The sequence below is a fragment of the Mustelus asterias genome, chromosome 25 (genome assembly GCF_964213995.1).
Source record: "Mustelus asterias chromosome 25, sMusAst1.hap1.1, whole genome shotgun sequence".
NCBI lineage: Eukaryota > Metazoa > Chordata > Chondrichthyes > Carcharhiniformes > Triakidae > Mustelus > Mustelus asterias.
Window position 1 is genome coordinate 50,952,578 of NC_135825.1, and position 23,927 is coordinate 50,976,504.

Here is a 23,927-nt window from a genome sequence, read left to right on the forward strand (position 1 = left end):
TATGTGCATTTGGGTTCAGGACACATTCTGTCACCCGGATCCAATGTTTGTGTGTTGCCATCTGATTAAGGTTAACAGATCTTTCACAGTCACTCTCTGCTGTGGGAGAAAGTGCATGATGTGGAGATGCCGGCATTGGACTGGGGTAAACACAGTAAGAAGTCTAACAACACCAGGTTAAAGTCCAACTTGGCTTTTGCTACCAAATAAACCTGTTGGGCTTTAACCTGGTGTTGTTAGACTTCTTACGGAGAAAGTGCAGTCAGGGATGCCTCATATCCAGCCAGATCTATTATGTCTGCCTGCACCTTTTCCATTCCTCTTGCTACCTGGGAATCCATTGCAAACCACCAGAAGAAGCCAGGCAAAGAAGCCAGGCAAAGAACTGGCAAAGATTCCACCTCAAAGTCACAACTCACCGCATTGAGCAAGACTTGCTAATTACTTGAAAACTACAACTACTTATTGAACCACTAGTTACTACAAGCAAATAACTACACGTAGATCCGTGGCTAAAGTTCCAAGGGCCTACAAATGCCAGTCAAGGCGCAACAGAAACCTAAATATAGTTAACATTGTTAAATTAGAATGAACCTTAATATATCTGCTGGTGCTCTTGTCTCTGACAGGAGGTGGTCGTTGGACTTTAACCTGGTGTTGTTAGACTCCTTACGGAGGTGGTGTATGCAGCACAAAGTGTGCTTCTGGGTTTACATGGTGTGCACTACACCACCCCCTGGTGGAAAGAAAGGAGTCTGCGATTCCTTTTAGACTTTCCTAAGCTGATTCTCCTACATTGCAGGAAGAGGTTGCAGGGGAATCCACCACCATCTCTGACCACCCCCCCACCCCCACCCGCACCTCTCCTCCCCGCCATTCCAAGCTGGGTCCCCTTGTACAGATTTTGGATGATGGAGACAAAGTGTAGTACTAGGATATTATAACCAGGTGAGGGGGGGTAAGCTGGCTCCCCTTTGATTTGGTCGTAACGAAGGTTTTAAACTTCCGGTAGTTACCTTTTCCAGTCCAAACGTATTAACTTCTTAACAAAAGCCAGTCAAAACAGCTTATATTTAGTTTAGTTTATTTGTTAGTCTCACAAGTAGGCTTACATTAACACTGCAATGAAGTTACTGTGAAAATCCCCTAGTCGCCACACTCCGACACCTGTTCGGGTACACTGAGGGAGAATTTAGCATGGCCAATCCACCTCACCAGCATGTCTTTTGGACTGTGGGGGGAAACTGGAGCACCCGGAGGAAACCCATGTAGACATGGGAGAACGTGAAGCTGGGAATGGAACCCTGGCGCTGTGACAGACACACACACGTTGATGTCTGATAAGTATCTGATCGAAGTCCAGCATTTTGCATCTTTCAGGTCTTACTTTCAAGAGACTCTGATTAAAGTGAATCTTGACACCCTACCCAGGTGTAAAATTCCGTGTAACAAGCCTGCAGTGCAATTTATATAGATTTTCCAGTGAAGTGGTCAACTTGACAGTACCTGATATCAGATGACTGCTGGCATCCATCTTTGGTCAGTGTCTTTACTTGTATCTTTTTAAAAAGAGGTCTTTTTTGAACAGTTCAATATGTCTGCAATTAGCTGGTAAAGCTGTAAACTTGTCAATGTTTTTCTGTGATCATGGCAAAGGGTTAATGATAATTGCAGAACTGAACTATCATACACAGGACAGAGTATTAACTAAAGCCAAAGAGGTGACAGAAAATGTTCAAAAGAGTCTTAAGTTGCAGACTTAAACTGGCTGCCTACTATATGTTATTGCAATAGTTAAAAAAGTTAATAGTCAGTTCTACTGATCTTATTTTGAGCTGGGAGACAACAAGCAAAGGTCAGATACTAATCCTCCAATCATTCATTCACTGTATTTCTGAGCCTCAGTAAGAGTTTTAACAACACCAGGTTAAAGTCCAACAGGTTTATTTGGTAGCAAATGCCATTAGCTTTCGGAGCGCTGCTCCTTCGTCAGATGGAGTGGATATCTGCTCTCACACAGATATCCACTCCATCTGACGAAGGAGCAGCGCTCTGAAAGCTAATGGCATTTGCTACCAAATAAACCTGTCGCACTTTAACCTGGTGCTGTTAAAACTCTTACTATGTTTATCCCAGTCCAACGCCGGCATCTCCACATCATTTCTGAGCCGCCACAGAACAGGAAAATCCCAGATTCATGCACCAATGATGGAATGATGATAGAGAGGCACAAGAGGCTAGAATTGAAGAGGAACAGAGATTCCGGAGGGTCAAGGGGCTGGAGGCACTTACATAGAGGGAGGAGAATCTGAAAACTAGATTGAGAATTAAGTGTAGAATTGGTGGGTGTCAGCCAGATTGCTGAAAGCCCAGAACACTTGCCCCAATGTTCGGGAGGAGAGAAATAACCAGATTTTCTGTCCACAGAACAACCATCGCCACCTCTGAAACCGCCAAACAGCAGAGGAGCCCATCAGCCTGGACCCCTCGCTATCTGGCTACCATCTCTGCCTTCTATAGTAGAAACTTGGCACGGTGGCACAGTGGCTAGCACTGCTGCCTCACAGCTCCAGGGACTTGGGTTCGATTCCCGGCTTGGGTCACTGTGTGGAGTCTGCCCGTCTTTGCGTGGGTTTCCTCCGGGTGCTCCGGTTTCCTCCCACAGCCAGAAAGACATAATGGTTAGGTGCATTGGCCATGCTAAATTCTCCCTCAGTGTACCCGAACAGGCACCGGAGTGTGGCGACTAGGGGATTTTCACAGTAACTTCATTGCAGTGTTAATGTAAGCCTACTTGTGACACTAATAAATAAACTTTACAATTTGGACATGATAGGTACGTGTGTGGGTGTCTTTGTGGGAGAATCCAGTGATTGTGTATGGTGCTTCAGCTCACAAACAGTGTAGCAGCTCGCAACTAAACCCTCCGTCCTTGCTGGGTGGGCCCCACAAGAAATGCGAACACAACTGATAAGGTGACTGACTCTCACATTTGTACCGAGTCCCACATACTTTCCAACAATGTCCTCAGAGCAGTCTGTGCACCACAGTGTAGCTCATTCTATGAGATGTGTTTTGAAGTGTCTCTGAGGTGAGATAAGGTGCCACAGGCACAGAAACCTGTCATTATCTGGTGGATACAATCCATTTTTGTTGTATGAAAGTCGGAATTCCGCAGTTAATTACATGGAGCAATGTCATTTTGATCTCGCTGACACATAATGAGTGGGTGCCTGGGATTCTCAGTGGAATATTTAACAAACACCTGTCTCATCGGCAGTACACAATAAATATTGTGAGTGGATGTTTTTCCAAACTGAAGTTGTTTAAAGCAGATAGTGAGATAGGAATAGCAGATCCTGTCCTTGTAAGGTTATTATTTCAGAATGGCTATTCGTTGGTGATAATTTGCAGAACAAATCCACTTAACTACTTCACCGCAGTGTGTTCTTACCACCTGGAACAGTAATGAAGTTGAACCTCCATTTTAGCAGACTAATATAGTACAGTAATATTGGAACAATGGGTTGGATTTTGCAGTGGGGGATGGCGTTTACAACTCTCACCAAACTTTTACAGATGCACCACAGAAAGCATTCTTCCTGGTTGTATCACAGCTTGGTATGGCTCCTGCTCTATCAAAGACCGCAAGGAAATATAAAAGGTCGTGAACGAAGCCCAGTCCATCACGTAAATAAGCCTCCCATCCGCTGACAGTATAATTAAAGACCCCACGCACCCTGGACATTCTCTCTTCCACCTTCTTCTGTCGGAAAAAAGATACGAAAGTCTGAGGACACGTACCAACCGACTCAAGAACAGCTTCTTCCCTGCAGCCATCAGACTTTTGAATGGACCTACCTCGTATTAAGTTGATCTTTCTCTACACCCTAGCTATGACTGTAACATTACATTCTGCACTCTCTCCTTTCCTTCTCTATGAATGGTAGCCTTTGTCTGTACGGTGTGCAAGAAACAATATTTTCACTGTATACTAATACACGCGACAAAAATAAATCAAATCAAAATCAAATCAAAAGTACTGCTTGCTTCCCTCGGAAGAAACGTCACTCACAATCTGACCGACTTTAACATAAAGCGATAATGCACTGAGGGCAGCCTTAACAAGGTGAAGGTCAGACTGGTGCCTCTCAATGGAAGGAAGTTCCACCGTCAAAAGCTGCCAGCCAATCTGATTGATTGAGAACTCTTGCAGTCCCAGCAGCGCTGAGTGATAAACAGTGCTGGGATTGCAAGAATGCCCACAAAGAAGTACCACAGACGATCGGCAAGGTGAGTCCAGAGCTTTTTGGGCGGGGAGGGGGTCTGCGGGGTCTGGCATGGCAGGTTTTGGAGGCAAGGTGGGGACACACAAAGATTGGGTACGATCTTAGGGGAGGTGCCTCTGATGCAAACAGTACCCCCAAACTCTCTATCCCCACCCTTTCACAAACTTTGGTGAAAAAAACAGCTTTGCCAATCTTGCCCCCCCCCCTCCTACCCCCCCCCGCCCCCCCCCCTCCTACCCCCCCCCCCGCCCCCCCCTCCTACCCCCCCCCCTCCTACCCCCCCCCCTCCTACCCCCCCCCCTCCTACCCCCCCCTCCCCCCTCCCCTTCACTGTATTATGACAGTGGAGGCAGATTAAGGCCCTTAATTTCCATTTATTTGAGTAGTTAAGGATATAAATAAGCTTAATGATGTGCAGCCTAATGGGGGCTTATCCAACTCCTGTATTATGGTGACGGTGGTGACAATTGGGATAGGGTATCTGCCATTTCTCTTCCTGGCTTGAATTTCAGAGTTTTTAAAAATTAATTCATGGGATGTGGATGTCGTTAGCTAGGCCAGAATTTATCATCCATCCCTAATTGCCCTTGAGAAGGTGGTTGTGTGCTGGCTGCAATCCATCTGGTATAGGTACACCCCTAGTGCTGTTAGGGAGGGAGTTCCAGGATTTTGATCCGTCACAGTGAAGGAAGGGCCAATACATTTCCAAGTCTCGATGGGAACATCCAGATGGTGGTGTCCCCATGTAGCTGCTGTTCTTGTCCTAGATGGTAACAGTCATGGGTTTGGAAGGTGCTGCCTAAGGAGCACCTGTTTCTGGAGCGCTGTCACTGTGCGTCGGTGGTGGTGGAAGGAGTGGATGTTTGTGGGTGGGGTGCTAATCAAGCCGGCTGCTTTGTCCTGGACGGTGTTGCACTTCTTGAGTGTTGATGGAGCTGCACTCATCCAGGCAAATGGAGAGTATTCCCTCACACTTCCAACGTGTGCCTTGTAAATGGTGATCAGGCTTTGGTGAGTTAGGAGGTGACTTACTCATCACAGGATTCCTAGCCTTTGACCTGCTGTTGTAGCTACAGTATTTATATGGCTATTCCAGTTCATATTCTGGTCAATGCTAACCAGCTGTTTGAGTTCTTTCCAGTTGGTGTTAAAGCAGCAAGCTAAGCTATGAGGCTAGAAATGTAATAGTCAACAAATCCAACCAGAAACTTGACTGAACTGAACTCCACTACAAAGGACACTCTCTCTGGATTCGGACTCTGGAAATCACATGAACTAATATTCATTTCTGTGGCTCTTTTTACTGTTGTTGCCCATATGTGTGTGCGTGTGTATGAGGTCACATTACCCCGACCTCCAACCCCCCCTTACCCCTTTCTGAGGTAATTGTAACATGAGTTTGCTGTGTTAATTTATAAATTAGATCCTACAAACTAAGGGTTTGGTGAAACATGCCACAACCTAATTTTAAAATAATACAAAATATCTCTGCTTACGGACAGAAGGAGAGGCAAAAACAGTTCAGTTTCTCTCTCCTGTCCATAACACTTTCCTTTCAGTTCTGTTAGTACTTTATCTGAGGGTTATATCACTTATTTCATCACTGGGTCAATGGTGATGTGATACTCAAAATCTTCAAAGCACCAACCTTCTCATCGAAACACTCTGAATACACCTGCACCAGGTGGCACGGTAGCACAGTGGTTAGCACTGCTGCTTCACAGCTCCAGGGACCTGGGTTCGATTCCCAGCTTGGGTCACTGTCTGTGTGGAGTTTGCACATTCTCCTCGTGTCTGCGTGGGTTTCCTCCGGGTGCTCCGGTTTCCTCCCACAGTCCAAAGATGTGCGGGTTAGGTTGATTGGCCATGCTAAAATTGCCCTTAGTGTCCTGGGATGCGTAGGTTAGAAGGATTAGTGGGTAAATATGTAGGGATATGGGGGTAGGGCTTGGGTGGGATTGTGGTCGGTGCAGACTCGATGGGCCGAATGGCCTCTTTCTGTGCTGTGGGGTTTCTAAGATTCTAAGATTCTACGGTCTTCACTGCATCGGAAGATACTTTTCAATGGGTTTACAACACTCAGTGTGGCTTGTGGTTTACTGAGCATTCTTTCTGGTTGTATCACAGCTTGGTATGGCTCCTGCTCTGCCCAAGACCGCAAGAAACTACAAACGGTCATGAATGTAGCCTAATCCATCATGCAAACTAACCTTCCATCCATTGACTCTATCTTCCCGTTGCCTCAGAAAAGCATCCAGCATAGTTAAGGACCCCACGCACCCCGGACATTCACTCTTCCACCTTCTTCCGTCGGGAAAAAGATCCAAAAGTCTGAGGTCACGTACCAATTGACTCATGAACAGCTTCTTCCCTGCTGCCATCAGGCTTTTGAATGGACTTAACTTGCATTAAGTTGATCTTTCCCTACATCCTAGCTATGATTGTAACACTACATTCTGCACTCTCTCCTTTCCTTCTCTATGAATGGTATGCTTTGTCTGTATAGCACGCAAGAAGTATGTTAATAGATGTGACAATAATAAATCAAATCAAATCAAAATCAAATCAAAGATGGTCTGCAGCTCAACCCCAGGATAGCAGGACCATCAGTTTCAGTGACTCAGAACATATAGTCAATGTCTTTTCCTTTGTGTGTCCTTCTGATTTGGATTATTCCTATCTGGCAGTTCTCCCATATTCCATTAGCATGCCATTGCTAGGAGTCAGAACACCATTCTTTGCAAAAACATTTTCTTCCAAATTTTCAGGAAAGATTTTCTGATACAGTTTGAACAGAATGATGTTACTCTGCACCCCTAGGCTTTTGACTCACCCTCTTCCTGATTCTGAATGGTGGTGAATTTGTCTGGAACTGTTGCAGCCATTTCATGTGCTAGTGTGGTTTCTAAGTATGGTCTGAGAAACACCATCATCTTCCAGGGTATGGGTGCTTTGGTTTCTTTTCCTGTCCAGTCCCCCAGTTGCTCTGGTGCTTCACCTACCACCTTTTCTCTGTACATCTTTGCCCGATGACAGGCTTTTCCACAAGCTCCGCCGATTGATCCAATTGCAGGATATTCCCATCTGTCTGTGAATAAATTGGATCAACCCTGCTGCCTTTCTCTTGGTTCAAGTGAAGGCTAGCTATTTGGGTAATCAGTGTCTCCATCTGTCTGCTCATGGCTTTGTGTGCTCTGGCCGTGTCTATAGTCCGCGATATTGTGAGTCCGTCATTCCTGATTCGCGCTTTCTGTATTTCAGGATATCGTAGAATCCCTACAGTTCAGAAGGAGGCCATTTGGCCCATCAAGCCTGCACCAACAACAATCCCACCCAGCCCCTATTCCCGTAACCCCATGTATTTACCCTGCTAATCCCCCTGACACTAAGGGACGATTTTATATGGCCAATCAACCTAACTCACACATCATTGGAGCGTGGGAGGAAACCAGAGCACCCGGAGGAAACCCAACAGACAGCAACCTGAGGCCAGAATTGAACCTGGGTCCCTGGCAGTGTGAGGCAGCAGTGCTAACCAGTGTGCCACCATGCAGCCCTGTATGCAGAACCCCAAATTAGTTGATCTATCAGCCTTTCATCGGTGTCCTTACGCTCACATTTTCTAGCTGTATTTTATAATATAGTTGTAAAGTTATCAAGAGGCTCACCGAATGCCTGTCTGAGGTCTTGAAATTTGTACAGCAGATCCGATTATTCGATTTTGGCTGGAGATGGGCGCTAAATCTTTCAAAAAATTATGTCTGGGGTTTTTTTTGCTGCTTTCTTCAGTAATAAATTTAATCCTGTAACTCCTGCCCCCAGAAGAATATAGCTCTCTTCATTGCTGTTGCCTTTTAGGAAACTAATGTACGTTAATCTGCACTTTTGTTTAAACTTCTCGAACGCCTCTACGGCATCAACAGCTTCCCAATTCGTCATGGGCTGTAGTTGTTGCGCCCCAGTTGACATTTCATTTTCATTCTTGCACAATTCGCTAAATCTTCTGGCACTAATGTGGGTCGATTTTCCAAATCAGCATTAAATTAATTTAAAATGCTTTAGGTTTAGCACAAATGTCACCATGCTACGCATTCTTGTTATGCTTTGGATCCCAGACATTGGTTACAATCACACTTTAAGCTTTGAAAGATGAGGGATGTGTAACCTTTGCCATGCATCACATGACTTTCTCATGCAGCCATGAAAATTAGCCCCCCGGAACACTTGCACATAATATCTAGTTCCGAGCTCATTAGTTCCTAGCTCTTTACAGATATTTACAGTTAATACAATAATACATAACAATCCCACATAGAAGATTGGTCAGAAAAATAATAGTCCTTGGGCTGCAAGTAAAAGCGGCAAGGTGGATCCAAGATTGGCCCAGTGACAGGAAGACACTGGGGTGTTTTTGTGAGCAGAATGCTGTTTTCAGTAAGGCCTCAGTACTGGATTCCTTATTTGTTATTGTATATACTTGTCTGACAAATCTGTTAGAATTCTTTGAGGAGGTAACGAAGAAGTTATACATTGGAGAGCCAGTGGATGTGATTTATTTGGATTTCCAGAAAGCCTTTGACAAAGTGCCTTACAGGAGGCTGCTAAATAAGCTAAGAGCCAATGGTGTTAGAGGCAAGGTACTGGCATGGATAAAAGATTGGCTGACAGACAGAAGGCAGAGAGTGGGGATAGGGGGGTCCTTTTCAGGTTGGCAACCGGTGACTAGTGGTGTTCCACAGGGGGTCAGTGTTGGGACCACAACTTTTCACTATATACATTAATGATCTGGAAGATGGAACTGAGAGCATGGTTGCTAAATTTGCGGATGATACAAAGATATGTAGAGGGACAGGTAGTGTTGAGGAAGTGGGGAGGCTGCAGAATGATTTGAAGAGGTTAGGGGAATGGGCAAAGAAGTGGCAGATGGAATACAATGTGGGAATGTGTGCGGTTATGTACTTTGGTAGGAAGAATTGAGGCATAAACTATTTTCTAAATAAGGAAAGGCTTCGGAAATCTGAGGCACAAAAGGACTTGGGACTTGGGAGTCCTGGTTCAGGACTCTGAAGGTTAACATGCAGGTCCAGTTGGCAGTTAGGAAGGCAAATTCAATTAGCATTCATTTCTAGAGGGCTAGGATGCAAGAGCAGGGATGTACTGCTGAGGCTGCATAAGGCTCTGGTCAGACCGCATTGGAATATTGTGAGCAGTTTTGGGCCCCATACCTAAAGAAGAATGTGCTGGCCTTGGAGGGGGTCCAGAGGAGGTTCACAAGAATAATCCCAGGAATAAAGGGTTTGTCATATGAGGGGCGGTTAAGGAGTCTGGGTCTATACTCGATGGTGTTCAGAAGGATGAGGGGGGATCTAATTGAAACTTACAGAATACTGAGAGGCCTCGATAGAGTGGATGTGGAGAGGATGTTTCCACTAGTGGGAGAGATTAGAACTCGAGGGCACGGCCTCAGAGTGAAGGGACGCTCCTTTAGAACTGAGATGAGAGGAATCAAAGATGGCACTGGTGTGAGAGGAAACATGATCCACAGGTGGCAAGTTCCTTCTTGAAATCCGGCTGTTTGTTGAGGTTTGGAGAGAGGTTAATGTGCATCAAGCAAGCTTTAAACATACCTGGAGGGCAGTTGCAAAGAGAGAACTTTGAAAATCTAGCTGGAAAGGGTTATTTTTAGATTCCTTCCTGCCGGTTGGAATTTATTGTGTGCGCTCTGTGGGAGGAAGGGCTGTGGATTTCAGCTCAGTCTGCAAACTCTCTGTTCTTTTTTCACCCAAGAAAGGGTGAATTAAAGTGGGAAGCAGGAGCCACTGAGATCGTGCTGCAAATTCCAAGCTGCTATTTCTACTTCTGGATTTTTTTTTGCAGCTCGAGCTCTGTGAGGGGCATGTTGAGACTGGCAGTTCAGCCTGGAACCATCTTGTAGTTTTTCACTCAGTCAAGTGTGAATTGGTTTAATGTGAAAGGCAGCCCAGAGAAGAATTCCTGTGTCATAAAAACTGCAACTGTCCGATCAACCTGGGGACACGCTGCTGTTTCTTTTTTCACCCAACCAAGGGTGAATTAAAGTGAGGGAGAAGAGTTGCAACTTGCAGCTCGGCTAGGAACCCTTTGCTGCCTCTGTTTGCCCAGTTAAGGGTGAAGTAAGGTGAAAAGCAATCCATGTAAGAACTCTGGTAGATCGAACAGCGAGACAGCTTGATACGTGGACCAAGAAATAGCGCTCCAGGCTGGAGGAAATGGGTAAGCCCACAGGCGCTGGCACTGGCAAAATGGCAGGAGGCAAACCAAAATCGAAGAATCGGACCACAGGCGTAGAGGGGGGTCCTCACCACGCTCTCCTGGAGAGATTCTTGAACCAAGCATGCTGAGCGAAAGGACAGGGGAAACTATTGTGGAGGCCATGCAAAGATTGGACAGTAAGCTGGACCACTGAGTTACAGGTCAAAATAGACAAGCTGAGAGAGAAGCTTGGATCCTCTGTTAAATCTCTCCAAGGTGTCCATGAGAACCGCCTGAAGGAGCTTGAGGACTCGGAGGCATTTAGTGGAAACTCTATCTCGGAGCTAAAAGCCAAAGCCAAGTTACTCATTTGACATCAGAGGTTAAGTCCCAAAGGGAGAAATGTGATGAGATGTGGGGGTGGGGGGGGGGGGGGCGGCGCAATCCTCATCCACAAGTCCTTACCCTTGGTGGTAGCCAATGTCATTTCTGATTCAAATGGCCGATACATCATTGTCACGGGTAAGCTAAATGGGATGCCCCTGATGTTAGCCAATGTGTATGCCTCAAACTGGGACTGTGAAAACTTTTCCCGGTCGTTTTCCGCGCTACTTCCAGATTTGAATTCACATCGGTTGATACCGGGCGGTGATTTGAATGGTTGGTTGAATCCTGCCCGGACCACTCCTCCCCCAGGACCGCTGTATCTTCCAACTCGGCAGAAATTATTAAATCATTTCTCATGGAATCTGCGGTGTCGGACCCATGGAGGAATCTTAACCCCACTAGTAGGGAATTTTATTTTTCACCAATCTACCGAACATATTCACATATTGATTACTTTTTGGGTAGATAGAACATAGAACATAGAACAGTACAGCACAGAACAGGCCCTTCGGCCCACGATGTTGTGCCGAGCTTTGTCTGAAACCCAGATCAAGCTATTTCCTCCCTATCATCCTGAAGTACTCCATGTGCCTATCCAATAGCTTCTTAAATGTTCCTAAAGTTTCTGACTCCACTTTCCCTGCAGGCAGTCCATTCCACACCCCAACCACTCTCTGCGTAAAGAACCTACCTCGGACATCCTTCCTACATCTCCCACCATGAACCCTATAATTATGCCCCCTAGTTACCGCTCCATTCACCCGAGGAAATAGTCTTTGAACGTTCACTCTATCTATCCCCCTCATCATCTTATAAACCTCTATCAAGTCTCCTCTCAACCTCCTCCGCTCCAAAGAGAAAAGCCCATGTTCCCTCAACCTTTCCTCATAAGACCTAGCCTCCAAACCAGGCAGCATCCTGGTAAATCTCCTTTGCACTCTTTCCAGTGTCTCCACATCCTTCTTGTAGTGAGGTGACCAGAACTGCACACAATATTCCAAATGTGGTCTCACCAAGGTCCTGTACAGTTGCAGCATAACCCCACGGCTCTTAAACTCAAACCCCCTGTTAATGAACGCCAACACACTATAGGCCTTCTTCACGGCTCTATCCACTTGAGTGGCAGCCTTCAGAGATCTATGGATATGAACCCCAAGATCTCTCTGTTCCTCCACATTCTTCAGAACCCTACCTTTGACCCTGTAATCCACATTTAAATTTGTCCTACCAAAATGAATCACCTCGCATTTGTCAGGGTTAAACTCCATTTGCCATTTTTCAGCCCAGCTCTGCATCCTATCTATATCTCTTTGCAGCCTACAACAGCCCTCCACCTCATCCACTACTCCACCAATCTTGGTGTCATCAGCAAATTTACTGATCTACCCTTCAGCCCCCTCCTCCAAGTCATTTATAAAAATTACAAATAGCAGAGGACCAAGCACTGATCCCTGTGGCACTCCGCTGGTAACCGGTTTCCAGTCCGAAAATTTTCCATCCACCACCACCCTCTGTCTTCTGTTAGATAGCCAGTTACCTATCCAATCGGCCAAACTTCCCTCTATCCCACACATCTTTACTTTCTTCATAAGCCGACCGTGGGGGACTTTATCAAACGCCTTACTAAAATCCATGTATATGACATCAACTGCACTACCTTCATCTACACACTTAGTTACCTCCTCAAAAAATTCTATCAAATTTGTGAGGCAAGACTTGCCCTTCACAAATCCATGCTGACTATCCCGGATTAAGCTGCATCTTTCTAAATGGTCGTAAATCCTATCCCTAAGGACCTTTTCCATCAACTTACCGACCACCGAAGTAAGACTAACCGGCCTATAATTACCAGGGTCATTTCTATTCCCTTTCTTAAACAGAGGAACCACATTCGCCACTCTCCAGTCCTCTGGCACCACCCCCGTGGACTGTGAGGACGCAAAGATCAATGCCAAAGGCTCTGCAATCTCATCCCTTGCCTCCCAAAGAATCCTAGGATATATTTCATCAGGCCCAGGGGACTTATCAACTTTCAGTTTATTCAAAATTGCTAGTACATCTTCCCTCCGAACATCTACTTCCTCCAGCCTATCAGCCTGTGACACCTTCTCTTCCTCAAAAACATGGCCCCTCTCCTTGGTGAACACTGAAGAAAAGTATTCATTCATCACCTCTCCTATCTCTTCTGACTCCATGCACAAATTCCCACTGCCATCCTTGACCGGCCCCAGCCTCACCCTGGTCATTCTTTTATTCCTCACATAAGAGTAAAAAGCCTTGGGGTTTTCCTTGATCCGACCCGCCAAGGACTTCTCATGCCCCCTCCTAGCTCTCCTAAGCCCCTTTTTCAGCTAATTTCCTGCTAACTTGTAACCCTCCATCGAGCCAACTGAACCTTGTTTTCTCAACCTAACATACGCTTCCTTCTTCCTCTTGACAAGACATTCCACCTCTTTTGTGAACCATGGTTCCCTCACTCGGCCATTTCCTCTCTGCCTGGCAGGGACATACCTATCAAGGACACCCAGTATTTGTTCCTTGAAAAAGTTCCACTTATCATTAGTGCCTTTGCCTGACAATTTTTGTTCCCATCCTATGCTTCCTAATTCCCGCCTGATTGCATCATAATTCCCTCTCCCCCAATTGTAAACTATGTCCTGCCGTACGGCCCTATCCCTCTCCATTGCAATAACAAAAGACACCAAATTGTGGTCACTATCTCCAAAGTGCTCTCCCACAACCAAATCTAACACTTGGCCCGGTTCATTTCCCATTACCAAATCCAATGTGGCCCCACCTCTTGTCGGCTTATCCACATATTGTGTCAGGAACCCCTCCTGCACACACTGCAGATAATATGTTGCTCCCAGCTGTGCGCTCATGCTTCTACGAAACCATTGTAATCTCGGACCATGCTGCCTTGACAATGGACTTGGTAGTGGGGAGGAGCGTGGACCCCCGTAAGCCTTGGTGATTTAATACTTGTCTGCTCTCTGATGATGAATTTGTTAGATTTCTGTTAACCCAGGTCGATGATTTCTTAGAGTTTAATGATCTCCGGCAGTCTCGACAGCTACCTTATGGGAGACATCGAAGGCTTATTTAAGGGCCCAGATCAGATCTTATTCAGCGCACAAAGCGAAGCAGAGGAGTAGGAGGTTATCGGAATTGCTGGAGTGTATCACCCAAGTTGAAGCCACGTACGCTGTGGGCCTGCCCCCAGAGATATATAAGGAACCTTTAGTGCTACAGGTGGCATTTGAGATCTTGTCATTACACAAGCGGAAGAGATGATGTTCAAATCTAAGTGTACACACTATGAATATGGGGACAAGGCAAGCAAAGTACTAGCTCATCAGCTGCGCCAATTCTCCGCCAAAGGTCTAATACCACAAATGCAGACTCTAAATGGGGTCTCCACTGATCCACAGCGAATAAATGAACTGTTTAGGGACTTTTACTCAACCCTCTATAGCTCGGAGTCTACCGTCAATGAGGCAGACTTTAAGGAGTGCTTTGGGGCACTGAATCTCTCCGTGGTGGACAGGGGAGAGGCCTCGGCACTGGAGAAACCAATCGATGATGAAGAAATTGTTGGAGCGGCCAGAACTATGCCTAGTGGGAAATGCCCGGGACCAGATGGGTACCCCATCGAATTCTACAAAACACTTATAGATAGGTTGGCTCCCCTGCTACTGCGCATGATCAATGAATCATATGAGAACCGCCCTCTCCCGCTGACTTTGAGGCAAGTGACAATTTTGCTTATCCTTACAAAGAATAAGGACCTGCAAATCTGCAGCTCTTATAAACCAGTCTCACTGCTGAATGTGGATCTCAGACTGATCTCCAAGATACTGGCCATTTGCTTGGAGGATCCTATCATCTCGCCTGGCCAGACTGGGTTCATTAAAAATAGACATATGTATTCGAATATTGTTTAACATTATGTATGCGCCTGCCACCTCCAAGCTCCCAGAGATGTTAATCTCGCTGGACGCTGAAAAAGCGTTTGATCGGGTGGAATGGGATTATTTATTTTATGCTCTCGGGAGGTTCGGGTTCGGCCCAAAGCTCATCTCCTGGATCAAAATACTGTACTCCGCCCCTCTAGCCTTGGTCTGGACAAATGATGTGCATTCAGCTTTTTTCCCTTTGACCCAGGGCACTAGGCAAGGATGCCCCCTCTCCCCCCTGTTATTTGTCATTGCTATTGAACTTCTTGCTGCGGCGTTTTGCAACAGCAAACGGGTGGTGGGGATTGGTCGGGAGGGAAGCGAGCGGAGAGTATCGTTGTATGCGGACAACTTACTATTGTATGTCGGCGACCCGTCCAACCCGATTCTCGAAGTCTTATCTATACTAGAGAGATTTGGTCGTGTTTCGAGGTACAGGCGTAACTTGAATTAGAGTGAGCTCCTTCCTCTGAATGCAGCAGCTCGTAGCCTCCCCCTCCACACCCTGCCTTTCAAGATTGTCACTAGGCAGTTTACTTACTTGGGAGTGCAAGTGACTGGCAATTTTAGAGGGCCCTTTGGAGCTAACTTTATTCCACTCATGGGGCGGACGGAACAGGACCTCAAACATTAGTCCATCCTCCCGGTATCGTTAGCGGGCTGTATCAATGCGGTGAAGGTGAACATACCGCCTAGGTTTTTATATCTCCTTCAGTGCATCCTGGTGTTCATCCCCAAATCCTTTTTTCACATTTCAAGCTTTGTCTGGAATAGGAAAAACCCAAGAATGCGGAGGACAGTCTTGCAAAGCCCTAAACGGGAGGGGGGGATGGGATTGCCCAATTTTCTATTTTATTATTGGGCAGTCAATATGAGAGCGGTAGTGTGTTGGGTACAGAGAGAGAGGCAACAGGAAGTTCCTTGTTGGCTCCAGTTAGAATCCTCCTCTTGTGCTCCGTCTTTCTTGGCTGCCTTGATATGTTCCCTGGTAAATTTTCCCTCCTGCCAGTACACTAGGAGGTAGTGCACTTGTCAATCAACTCTTAGAATTTGGACGCAATTTAGACACCACTTTGGATTTCAGGCCTGGTCGCTGCCCCCCCCCCCCCCCCCCCCCCCCCACCTACCCCAGTATCAGTTTTTAACCATTTTTTTCCTCCATCTGTTTTGAATGGTGCTTCAACATATGGGCCAAGCACAGGATCGGAACATTCCGGGACTTGTATGTGGACGCCGTGTTTGCATCATTCCAGCAGGTGGTGGATAAATTTGCTTTACCTGCAACGCACTTTTTCAGATATTTGCAAATTCGAGACTGTGTGTGACGGGTCGACCCCCAATTTCCGACACTCCCACCTCGTGCCTCCAACATCTTCTTAGTGCCTTTTATTACTATGTGTGGTATAATTTCTGTTCTTTATTCTCAAATTCTGACCCAACAAAACTCTCTATCAGTAGTTAAATCTTCACGGGAACGAGATCTGGAGAGGAGTTCTCGGAGGAGGATTGGGACGTGGTGCTGCATCGAGTAAACTCCTCCTCAATATGTGCCAAGCTGGGTGTGATACAATGTAAACCCCTTCACAGAGCATATCCAACTAGAGTTAGACTCTCCGGAATGCACCCAGGCACAAGGCCCATTTGTGAACGGTGCCGGCAAGCTCCCACCACTCTCTTACATAAGTTCTGGGCTTGCCCATCACTGTATAACTGCTGGACATCGATATTTGAGACGATTGCGGCAATGTTAGATCACGACAGGCTGCCCTGTTTGGGGCTGTGCCTTTAAATCCATCGCTGCAGAAATTCCAAGCGGATTTTGTAGCCTTCACTACATCCCTGGCAAGATGATTAATCCTGTTTAGGTGGAAATCAGGTGCACCCCCGATGCACTCACAGTGGGTGAAGGAGGTGGTAGATACCATTAAGCTGGAGAAGATGAGTTGCACGCTACATGGGTCCACTGCTAGGTTCTATAGGCCCTGGCAACCATTTATAGCACATGTTGGTTCGCTGCAGTTGGAGCCGGGTGAGTAGATACCCGGTGGCCCCGGGATCCCGGGTGCTCCCACAGAACTCCCTCCTCCTCCCACAATTGGTGGACGCGCCCTGGCTCTTTACCTGAGTGCACCCGCCCACCCTGCCGGGATGCGGGGACCAACACGGGAACTTTTCTCTTTTCTCTCTCTCGTTCTCCTCTCTCCTTCGCTGTCTCTCTTTCCTTTCTCCGCTCATTATTTATAGCCTGGGCTGTTTGGGCGCTCAGTTGGCTCCCCAGTGGTGTTCCTCTGCCTTTTTGTTTTTATATTATTACCGTCGTTACCGGTGCGATTAGACAGGACTTGGGTGGGGCGGATGCCGGGGGTACCAGGGGCTTGTCCCCTGGCCACGGGGAGCCCTGTGCCCAGTCGCGTTAGAATGTACACGTGAGCACAGAGTGGATCTGTATCTGTGTTTGTTTGCGATGTAAAATATAAGAAAATATTCAATAAACATATCCAAAAAAAACTGAGATGAGGAGGAATTTCTTCAGCCGGAGGGTGGTGAATCTGTGGAACTCGTTGCCACAGAGGGCTGTGGAGGCCGGGTCATTGAGTGTATTTAAGACAGAGATAGATAGGTTCTTGATCAATAAGGGGATCAAGGGTTACGGGAAGAAGGCAGGAGAATAGGGATGAGAATCATATCAGCCTCGATTGAATGGCTGAGCAGACTCAATGGCCGAATAGCCTACTTCTGCTCCTATATCTTATGGTCTTATATCAATAGTTTAGACTAATATGTGTAGAGGACATAATTTAGAAGATTGAGATGATACAAAAATTGTTTGTGTGGCCGATAGTGATAAAGAAAGCTGCAGATTGCGAAGAATAGACTGAGCAGGTGAGCAGAAAAATGGCAATCATAGGAACATAGGAATTAGGAGCAGAAGTCAGCAAATCCAGCCCTTCGAGCCTGCTCTGTCATTCAATCAGATCATGGCTGATCTCTCCCTGGTCTCAAATCCACCTCTTCACCTGATCCCATGAGCCCTTATCCCTTTTTTAATTAGAAATATATCTATCTTCTTCTTGAAATCATTCAACAATTCAGACTCCACCGCGCTATGGGACAGCGAGTTCCATAAATTCCCCACCTTCTGCGAGAAGTAGTTCCTCCTCATCTCAGTGTTAAATCTACCACCTCTCAATCTATACCTGTGACCTCTTGTTCTAGGTGAAACAAGAGGAAACATTTGGGGCCCGATTTTACCATTGCGCTGCACCCGTTTTCGGGCACAAAAACTTGGTAAAGTCGGGCGTGAGGCGAATAGCGTGATCCGCGACCGCAGATTCCCACTTTACCCAGGCCCGAAAATGGCCGCGGTCGGCGCTGCGCCTGAAACGGGCGCGGCATCAATTTAAATGCATTTAAATTGACTTAATAAACAGGACGCCTAAACTTACCGACATTTCCCCCTTTACCATGTTTGCCCGTCCAGATTCGGCACAAAACAGACATGCTCGGCAAAGGTCTATTTCAGCTCCAGCTTCTGAAGAGGTAAGTTCAGAGCTTCCAACGGCTCTCTGACTCACAGATCGGTGGTGTGGGGTTTGGGTGATGAGGGGGGGCGGGGGTGTGGGGGGGGGGGGGGGGGTGGTGAGGAGGCGGGCCAGATTGCTCTCTGGTGGGGCGGGGGGGAGGAGGAGGAGGGAGGCCAGATCATTCTCCGGTTGGGGGGGTGAGGGGAGGAATGGCAGGGAGGCAGGACCTTGGGGGGTCCACTGCCACTCTGTGGGCTATCGATGGGAGGGGGGAAAGGGGATAGGGGGTCACGATCGGACTGGGTAGGGGAGGGTGGGTGGATAAGGGGGAGAGTTATGTTGTGAGGGTGGGGTGATATCTGTGGGGGCCATCACTCCCGGGCCACAAAAGAAGCGGATAAAGCTGAAGGGTGTGAGGGAAGTTGAGGTGATTTATTTTCATTCAGAGAGTGATAAGGATCTGGAACTCACTGCAGAAAGCTTGGTCGAGGCAGAAACTTTCATCACATTTGGATGTGCACTTGAAGTGCTGTAACCCTTAAGGATACGGACCATCAGCTGGGAATGGGATTGAACTCCAAAGCTCTTTTCAGCCAACACAGATACGATGGGCAGATTGGCCTCCTTCTGTGGCCTAAGATTTCTACCTTTTGAAGAATGAGGAGGGAGTGCTTACTTTTCCCATGGCGATATAGGATATCATTATGACTTTAATGAGAATTGTTTCGGAGGGATTCAAACATGAAGTTCCAAGGAAGACAGGCACACATTTGTAAATATAATACAATATAGCATGGTAACTTTATACAAATCATCCCAATTCTAGAACACCATTCCTCAAGACACTGTTCAAATACCATCTATCTTCAGTTTCCTTTCATAAATGACTTCACTCTCCCACAAAGACACAATGGAGATGTTTGTTGAAGAATAATGAGGAGCTCCATTCTCAACTTCTCAGATAATGAGGCAATCTGAGTTCACATGTGGTAACACTGGCATCACACAAGTCCCAACAGTCATTTTAGGCTGGAACTGGTATTGCTCTCCGTGGTGAACATGTAGATGACGAGTCTGGGTAATTCTGGGAGGAGCTGGAGTGTTCATTCTAGCTCACAAAAGCTATGTTAGCCGCCGCCAAACTAGGACCTTCCAACCCTCTGCAATTGTGACCCACCCATTTGGTACTTACCCTGCTGCTAATGAGGTGAACTTGATAGTGGGAGGCCAGGATATGACAAGCTACATCTGGAAGCCTGTTTAATGCCTGATAGCTTACTGGCACAATGTCAGTGAGGTCAACTCTTCAATGTGGGTATGGACGGTCAGCGGATTCAGTCTGTCAATCTGTCGTCTGAAAGTCTAAACCGACCCCGACAGGTGTGAATCCGGCCTGGGCGTATCGTCCTTTATGCGATACATTTTATTTTTAGCTGTCAGGTTTTTTTGAAGCTCTGCAGATCTCTCCATATTTTGTAGGCTGTATGGGGAACAGGTGGGAGGTGTTTTAAACAGCTGAATATCAGGGCTCCAAATCAGTTGGTCTTCCATGGGCAAAGCAGGGAATGGGGTTCCTGAGAGACCGGAAATAAATACCAACATACGCATTAGGAGCAGGAGTAGGCCATTTGGCCCCTCGAGCCTGTTCCACCATTCAATACGATTATGGGTTGTTAAGCTTCCTTTGGTTTGTGACCGTGTTGAGTTTTTGAGCATCGTCTATTTGACTGGGGCACATCTCAGTGTCTCGGCGATGTCCATTTGTGAAGCTAACTCCTGCCAAGTTGGCACCAGGTGACTCGGTGCCAAAACCCGAATGGCAGCATTGGCACCACTGGATCACTGGTCACCTGGCACCGCACTCTCATCATTGGCCACTCAACAGATCTATCGCCATGGTACGCCGCCTTCCCACAGCCAATGGGAAAACAGACAGATTCTGACTGGATGATCCTTTGCCGTCACCTTCAATATTTTTATAACTAAATAAAACTAATCAATGGGAATGAACAATGTTGTTTTGTTTGATTTACAGTCGCTGTGATTGGCCGAGTTCTGGAGACTCCCGACCAACCCGGGAGGGTTGGGAACTCTGCTTCGCGCTCTGATTGAGGACAGGACCCGGATGAGAAGGTCCCGGATGAAGGGGCGTGTCCTTTGGTGACGTTTTTGTATCCTGGATGAAGGGGGCGGGGCCTGTGACCAGTTCTCCGTATCCCGGATGCCGGGGGCGGGGCCTGTGACCAGCTCTCTGTATCCCGGATGCATGGGGCGGGGCCTGTGACCAACTCTCCGTACCCCGGATGCAAGGGGCGGGGCCCGTGGCCAGCTCTCCGTATCCCGGATGCAGGGGGCGGGGCTTGTGACCAGCTCTCCGTCTCCCGGATGCAGGGGGCGGGGCCTGTAACTGACTATCCATTCCCCGGATGAAGTGTCAATAAAGTTATTTTTGAAGCGGCAGCAAGATGGCGGCCTCCATGGTGAAGGTTGCTGTGGGCAGCCGGGCCTACAGCTCGGGGATCCGGGACGTCCTCTGGAAGCTGGGACGCCTGAACCACGTCGCGATCGCGGTGCCGGAGATGGAGAAGGCCAGCTCCTTCTATCGGGACGTGCTGGGGGCCCAGGTCAGCGAGCCGGTGGCCCTACCCGAGCACGGGGTCCTCACCGTCTTCGTGGAGCTGGGCAACACCAAGCTGGAGCTGCTGGAACCGCTGGGCCCCGAGAGCCCGATCAGCGGCTTCCTGAACAAGCACCGCCACGGCGGCATGCACCACATCTGCATCGAGGTGGACCACCTGCCCGCCGCCATCCAGCAGCTGCGGGAGCGCCAGGTCCGCACCCTGAGCCCCGAATCCCAGATTGGAGCTCATGGCAAACCCGTCATCTTCCTCCATCCCAAAGACTGCGGCGGAGTCCTGGTGGAGCTGGAGGAGGCCTGAGGAGAGCCGGGGGGCAGCCCGGGGGCACCTGGAACTGAGCTGGAAACTAATCCCCCGGGAGGAACTTGCAGCAGATTGAGGGGATTGTGACTCTCTCTATCCCAGCGAGCTGACAATACCCGGGAGCTGCTGCCAGCAGCATTTTCTGATCACCCAGACTGATTAAAGACCTCGGCCTGCCTTAAAACGATTAAAAATCGAAACTAGTGACTTTCCCCATCATTCTGGAAAATGTCAGATCATTTGCTCTGTGAAAATACCAAATGATGTGGAGATGCCGGCGTTGGACTGGGGTGAACACAGTGGGAGTTTTAACAACACCAGGTTAAAGTCCAACAGGTTTATTTGGTAGCAAATACCATTAGCTTTCGGAGCGCTGCTCCTTCGTCAGATGGAGTGGAAATGTGCTCTCAAACAGTGCACAGAGACACAAAATCAAGTTACAGAATACTTATTAGAATGCGAATCCCTACAACCAACCAGATCTTAAAGATACAGACAATGTGAGTGGCGGGCTATTCTGTCTGGAGACAATACACATCTCTTTAACCTGTGCTTAAAGATACAGACAATGTGGGTGGAGGGAGCATTAAGATCTGGTTGGTTGTAGGTATTCGCATTCTAATCAGTATTCTGTAACTTGATTTTGTGTCTCTGTGCCCTGTTTGAGAGCAGATTTCCACTCCATCTGACGAAGGAGCAGCGCTCCGAAAGCTAATGGTATTTGCTACCAAATAAACCTGTTGGACTTTAACCTGGTGTTGTTAAAACTCTTACTGAAAATACCAAATGTCAGAGGGGAGTGAGACTCCATGTCGGATCAGTCGCTTCTCCCTCATAGCCTTGAAATTTAAATTTGGGATATTCCTAATTCCATTAATAAAGGGCTGAGGCAGGTGATAATTGTGGGCAAATTGCTTGGGAGTGTTCAATTTTCCATTCTCGTGTGCATCGGGACAACTCGAATATTAAATCCGTATTCTGAGCGATCGTCAGAATATTAGATCTTTGTGAGACCAAGCCATGTTCTTACTCTGCTGACAGATCACTTTTAAACAAAAGCAGCCCTTTGGCACCACCATTGATTTGACTTATTCAAGATGTAAAACTGAGTCAGAGGCCTCAGTCTCGCTGCAAAACATGAATGAAGGATCCAGGCTGATGCCTCAGTGCAATACTGAGAGCTACCACCTCCGAGATAAGGTGTTAACCCAAGACCCTGTTTTCTCCCAACAACTGGATTGGGAAAAAATCCCATTGCAAAAAGGAGGTGGTCCTTTGTCCCTGGTGTTCTGGCCAATATTCACCCTTCATCTCACAACACTACACCTGATTAAGTGGCCATTATCTTACTTTCCGTTTGTCAAATGTTGACACGTGCAGATTGGTTCCCACATTACAACAACTACTTTAAAAAGTTGGTCTGTGATGTGCTTTGGGATGTCCTGATAGGTGCCGTGTAAATGCAGAATGGCAGCCTGCCACCATTTGGTGAATCCAAAAATGTAACTGATTTGTTTACACTATGTAGTGGCCATATTTGAAGCAAGTGGGTCACACCCAAAATGCCAACCAATAGCCTCTCTGGTGATTGCTCTCAGCATTTTCTGTTTATTTTGCTGTTGTTTAACTGTAAATATCTTTCCTCAAACACTTCCAAAGTCTTCTGTTTATCTTATGGGTGGTAATGTTGATTCTAAGTAAAACTGGTCTGACCTGTTGGTTGTGGGAATTACTAGGATTGTAGCTGATTTTTAGGTATGCCTGGTGCTGCTCCTGACATGCTCATCTTCTCATCTCAGGTTTGACTTGATAGGGTGGCACAATGATTAGTGCGTGAAGCTTCAAGGTTCACACTTGCACTCCCTCCCTTGCTTGTCAGTTGGAAAGAAAGTCGGTGAAGAGGAATTGACCAGTTGGTCAGTGCCTAATTCTGCCAATCTTAGTCTGTAAACTGTTAAGTAAAATTGAATTAAAATGCCACATAAAATGTTGAAATTGAGAAAATCTGATGGAGCATTTAACCCATACAGTACCTGATCTGTGAACATAGGTTAGCCATTAGGCCCCCATTATAAAACATGTTCCTTTACTCAACACGAATTATCCTGGTCTTGATCAGTTTAAAATCTAGCATTTTTTTTTAAAAAGGCAAATCAGTGGGATGTTGAATGATGGAAAACTCATTTCCAGTGTTTAACACTTTTAGATTAATTCTGTACGACTTAAATGAAACTGAGCGTTCCCTACAATTGTCTTTATCCGTGACGTCTCGGACCATGTTTTCAGGATCCTTAAGGGGGAGGGGGAACAGTCACAAGTTGTGGTACACCTCGGTACCAACGACATAGGTAAGAGAAGGGACAGGGATTTAAAACAGGAATTTAGGGAGCTAGGGTGGAAGCTGAGAGCCAAGACAAACCATGATGTCATCTCTGGTTTGTTGCCGGTGCCACGTGCTGGCGAGTTGAGTAACAGGGAGAGGGGGCAGATAAACACATGGCTGCAGGGATGGTGTAGGAGGGAGGGTTTCAGTTACGTGGATAATTGGAGCACATTCTGGGGAAGGTGGGACCTGTACAAACAGGACGGGTTGCACCT

At 47.0% G+C, this 23,927-nt stretch overlaps 1 protein-coding gene across 1 annotated transcript; it reads left to right on the forward strand.

Annotated features, from left to right (window-relative positions):
• Positions 1-20,812: 20,812 nt before the first annotated feature.
• mcee (methylmalonyl CoA epimerase) lies at positions 20,813-22,981 on the forward strand. The gene has a single exon (XM_078197766.1). It carries the CDS (start codon positions 20,853-20,855, stop codon positions 21,324-21,326), a length of 474 nt encoding a protein of 157 aa, XP_078053892.1. The 5' UTR covers positions 20,813-20,852; the 3' UTR covers positions 21,327-22,981.
• Positions 22,982-23,927: the final 946 nt, after the last annotated feature.

What these genes read in the sequence shown, in the direction of transcription:
- mcee (XM_078197766.1), top strand. Translation starts at nt 20,853, where the DNA reads ATGGCGGCCTCCATGGTGAAGGTTGCTGTGGGCAGCCGGGCCTACAGC.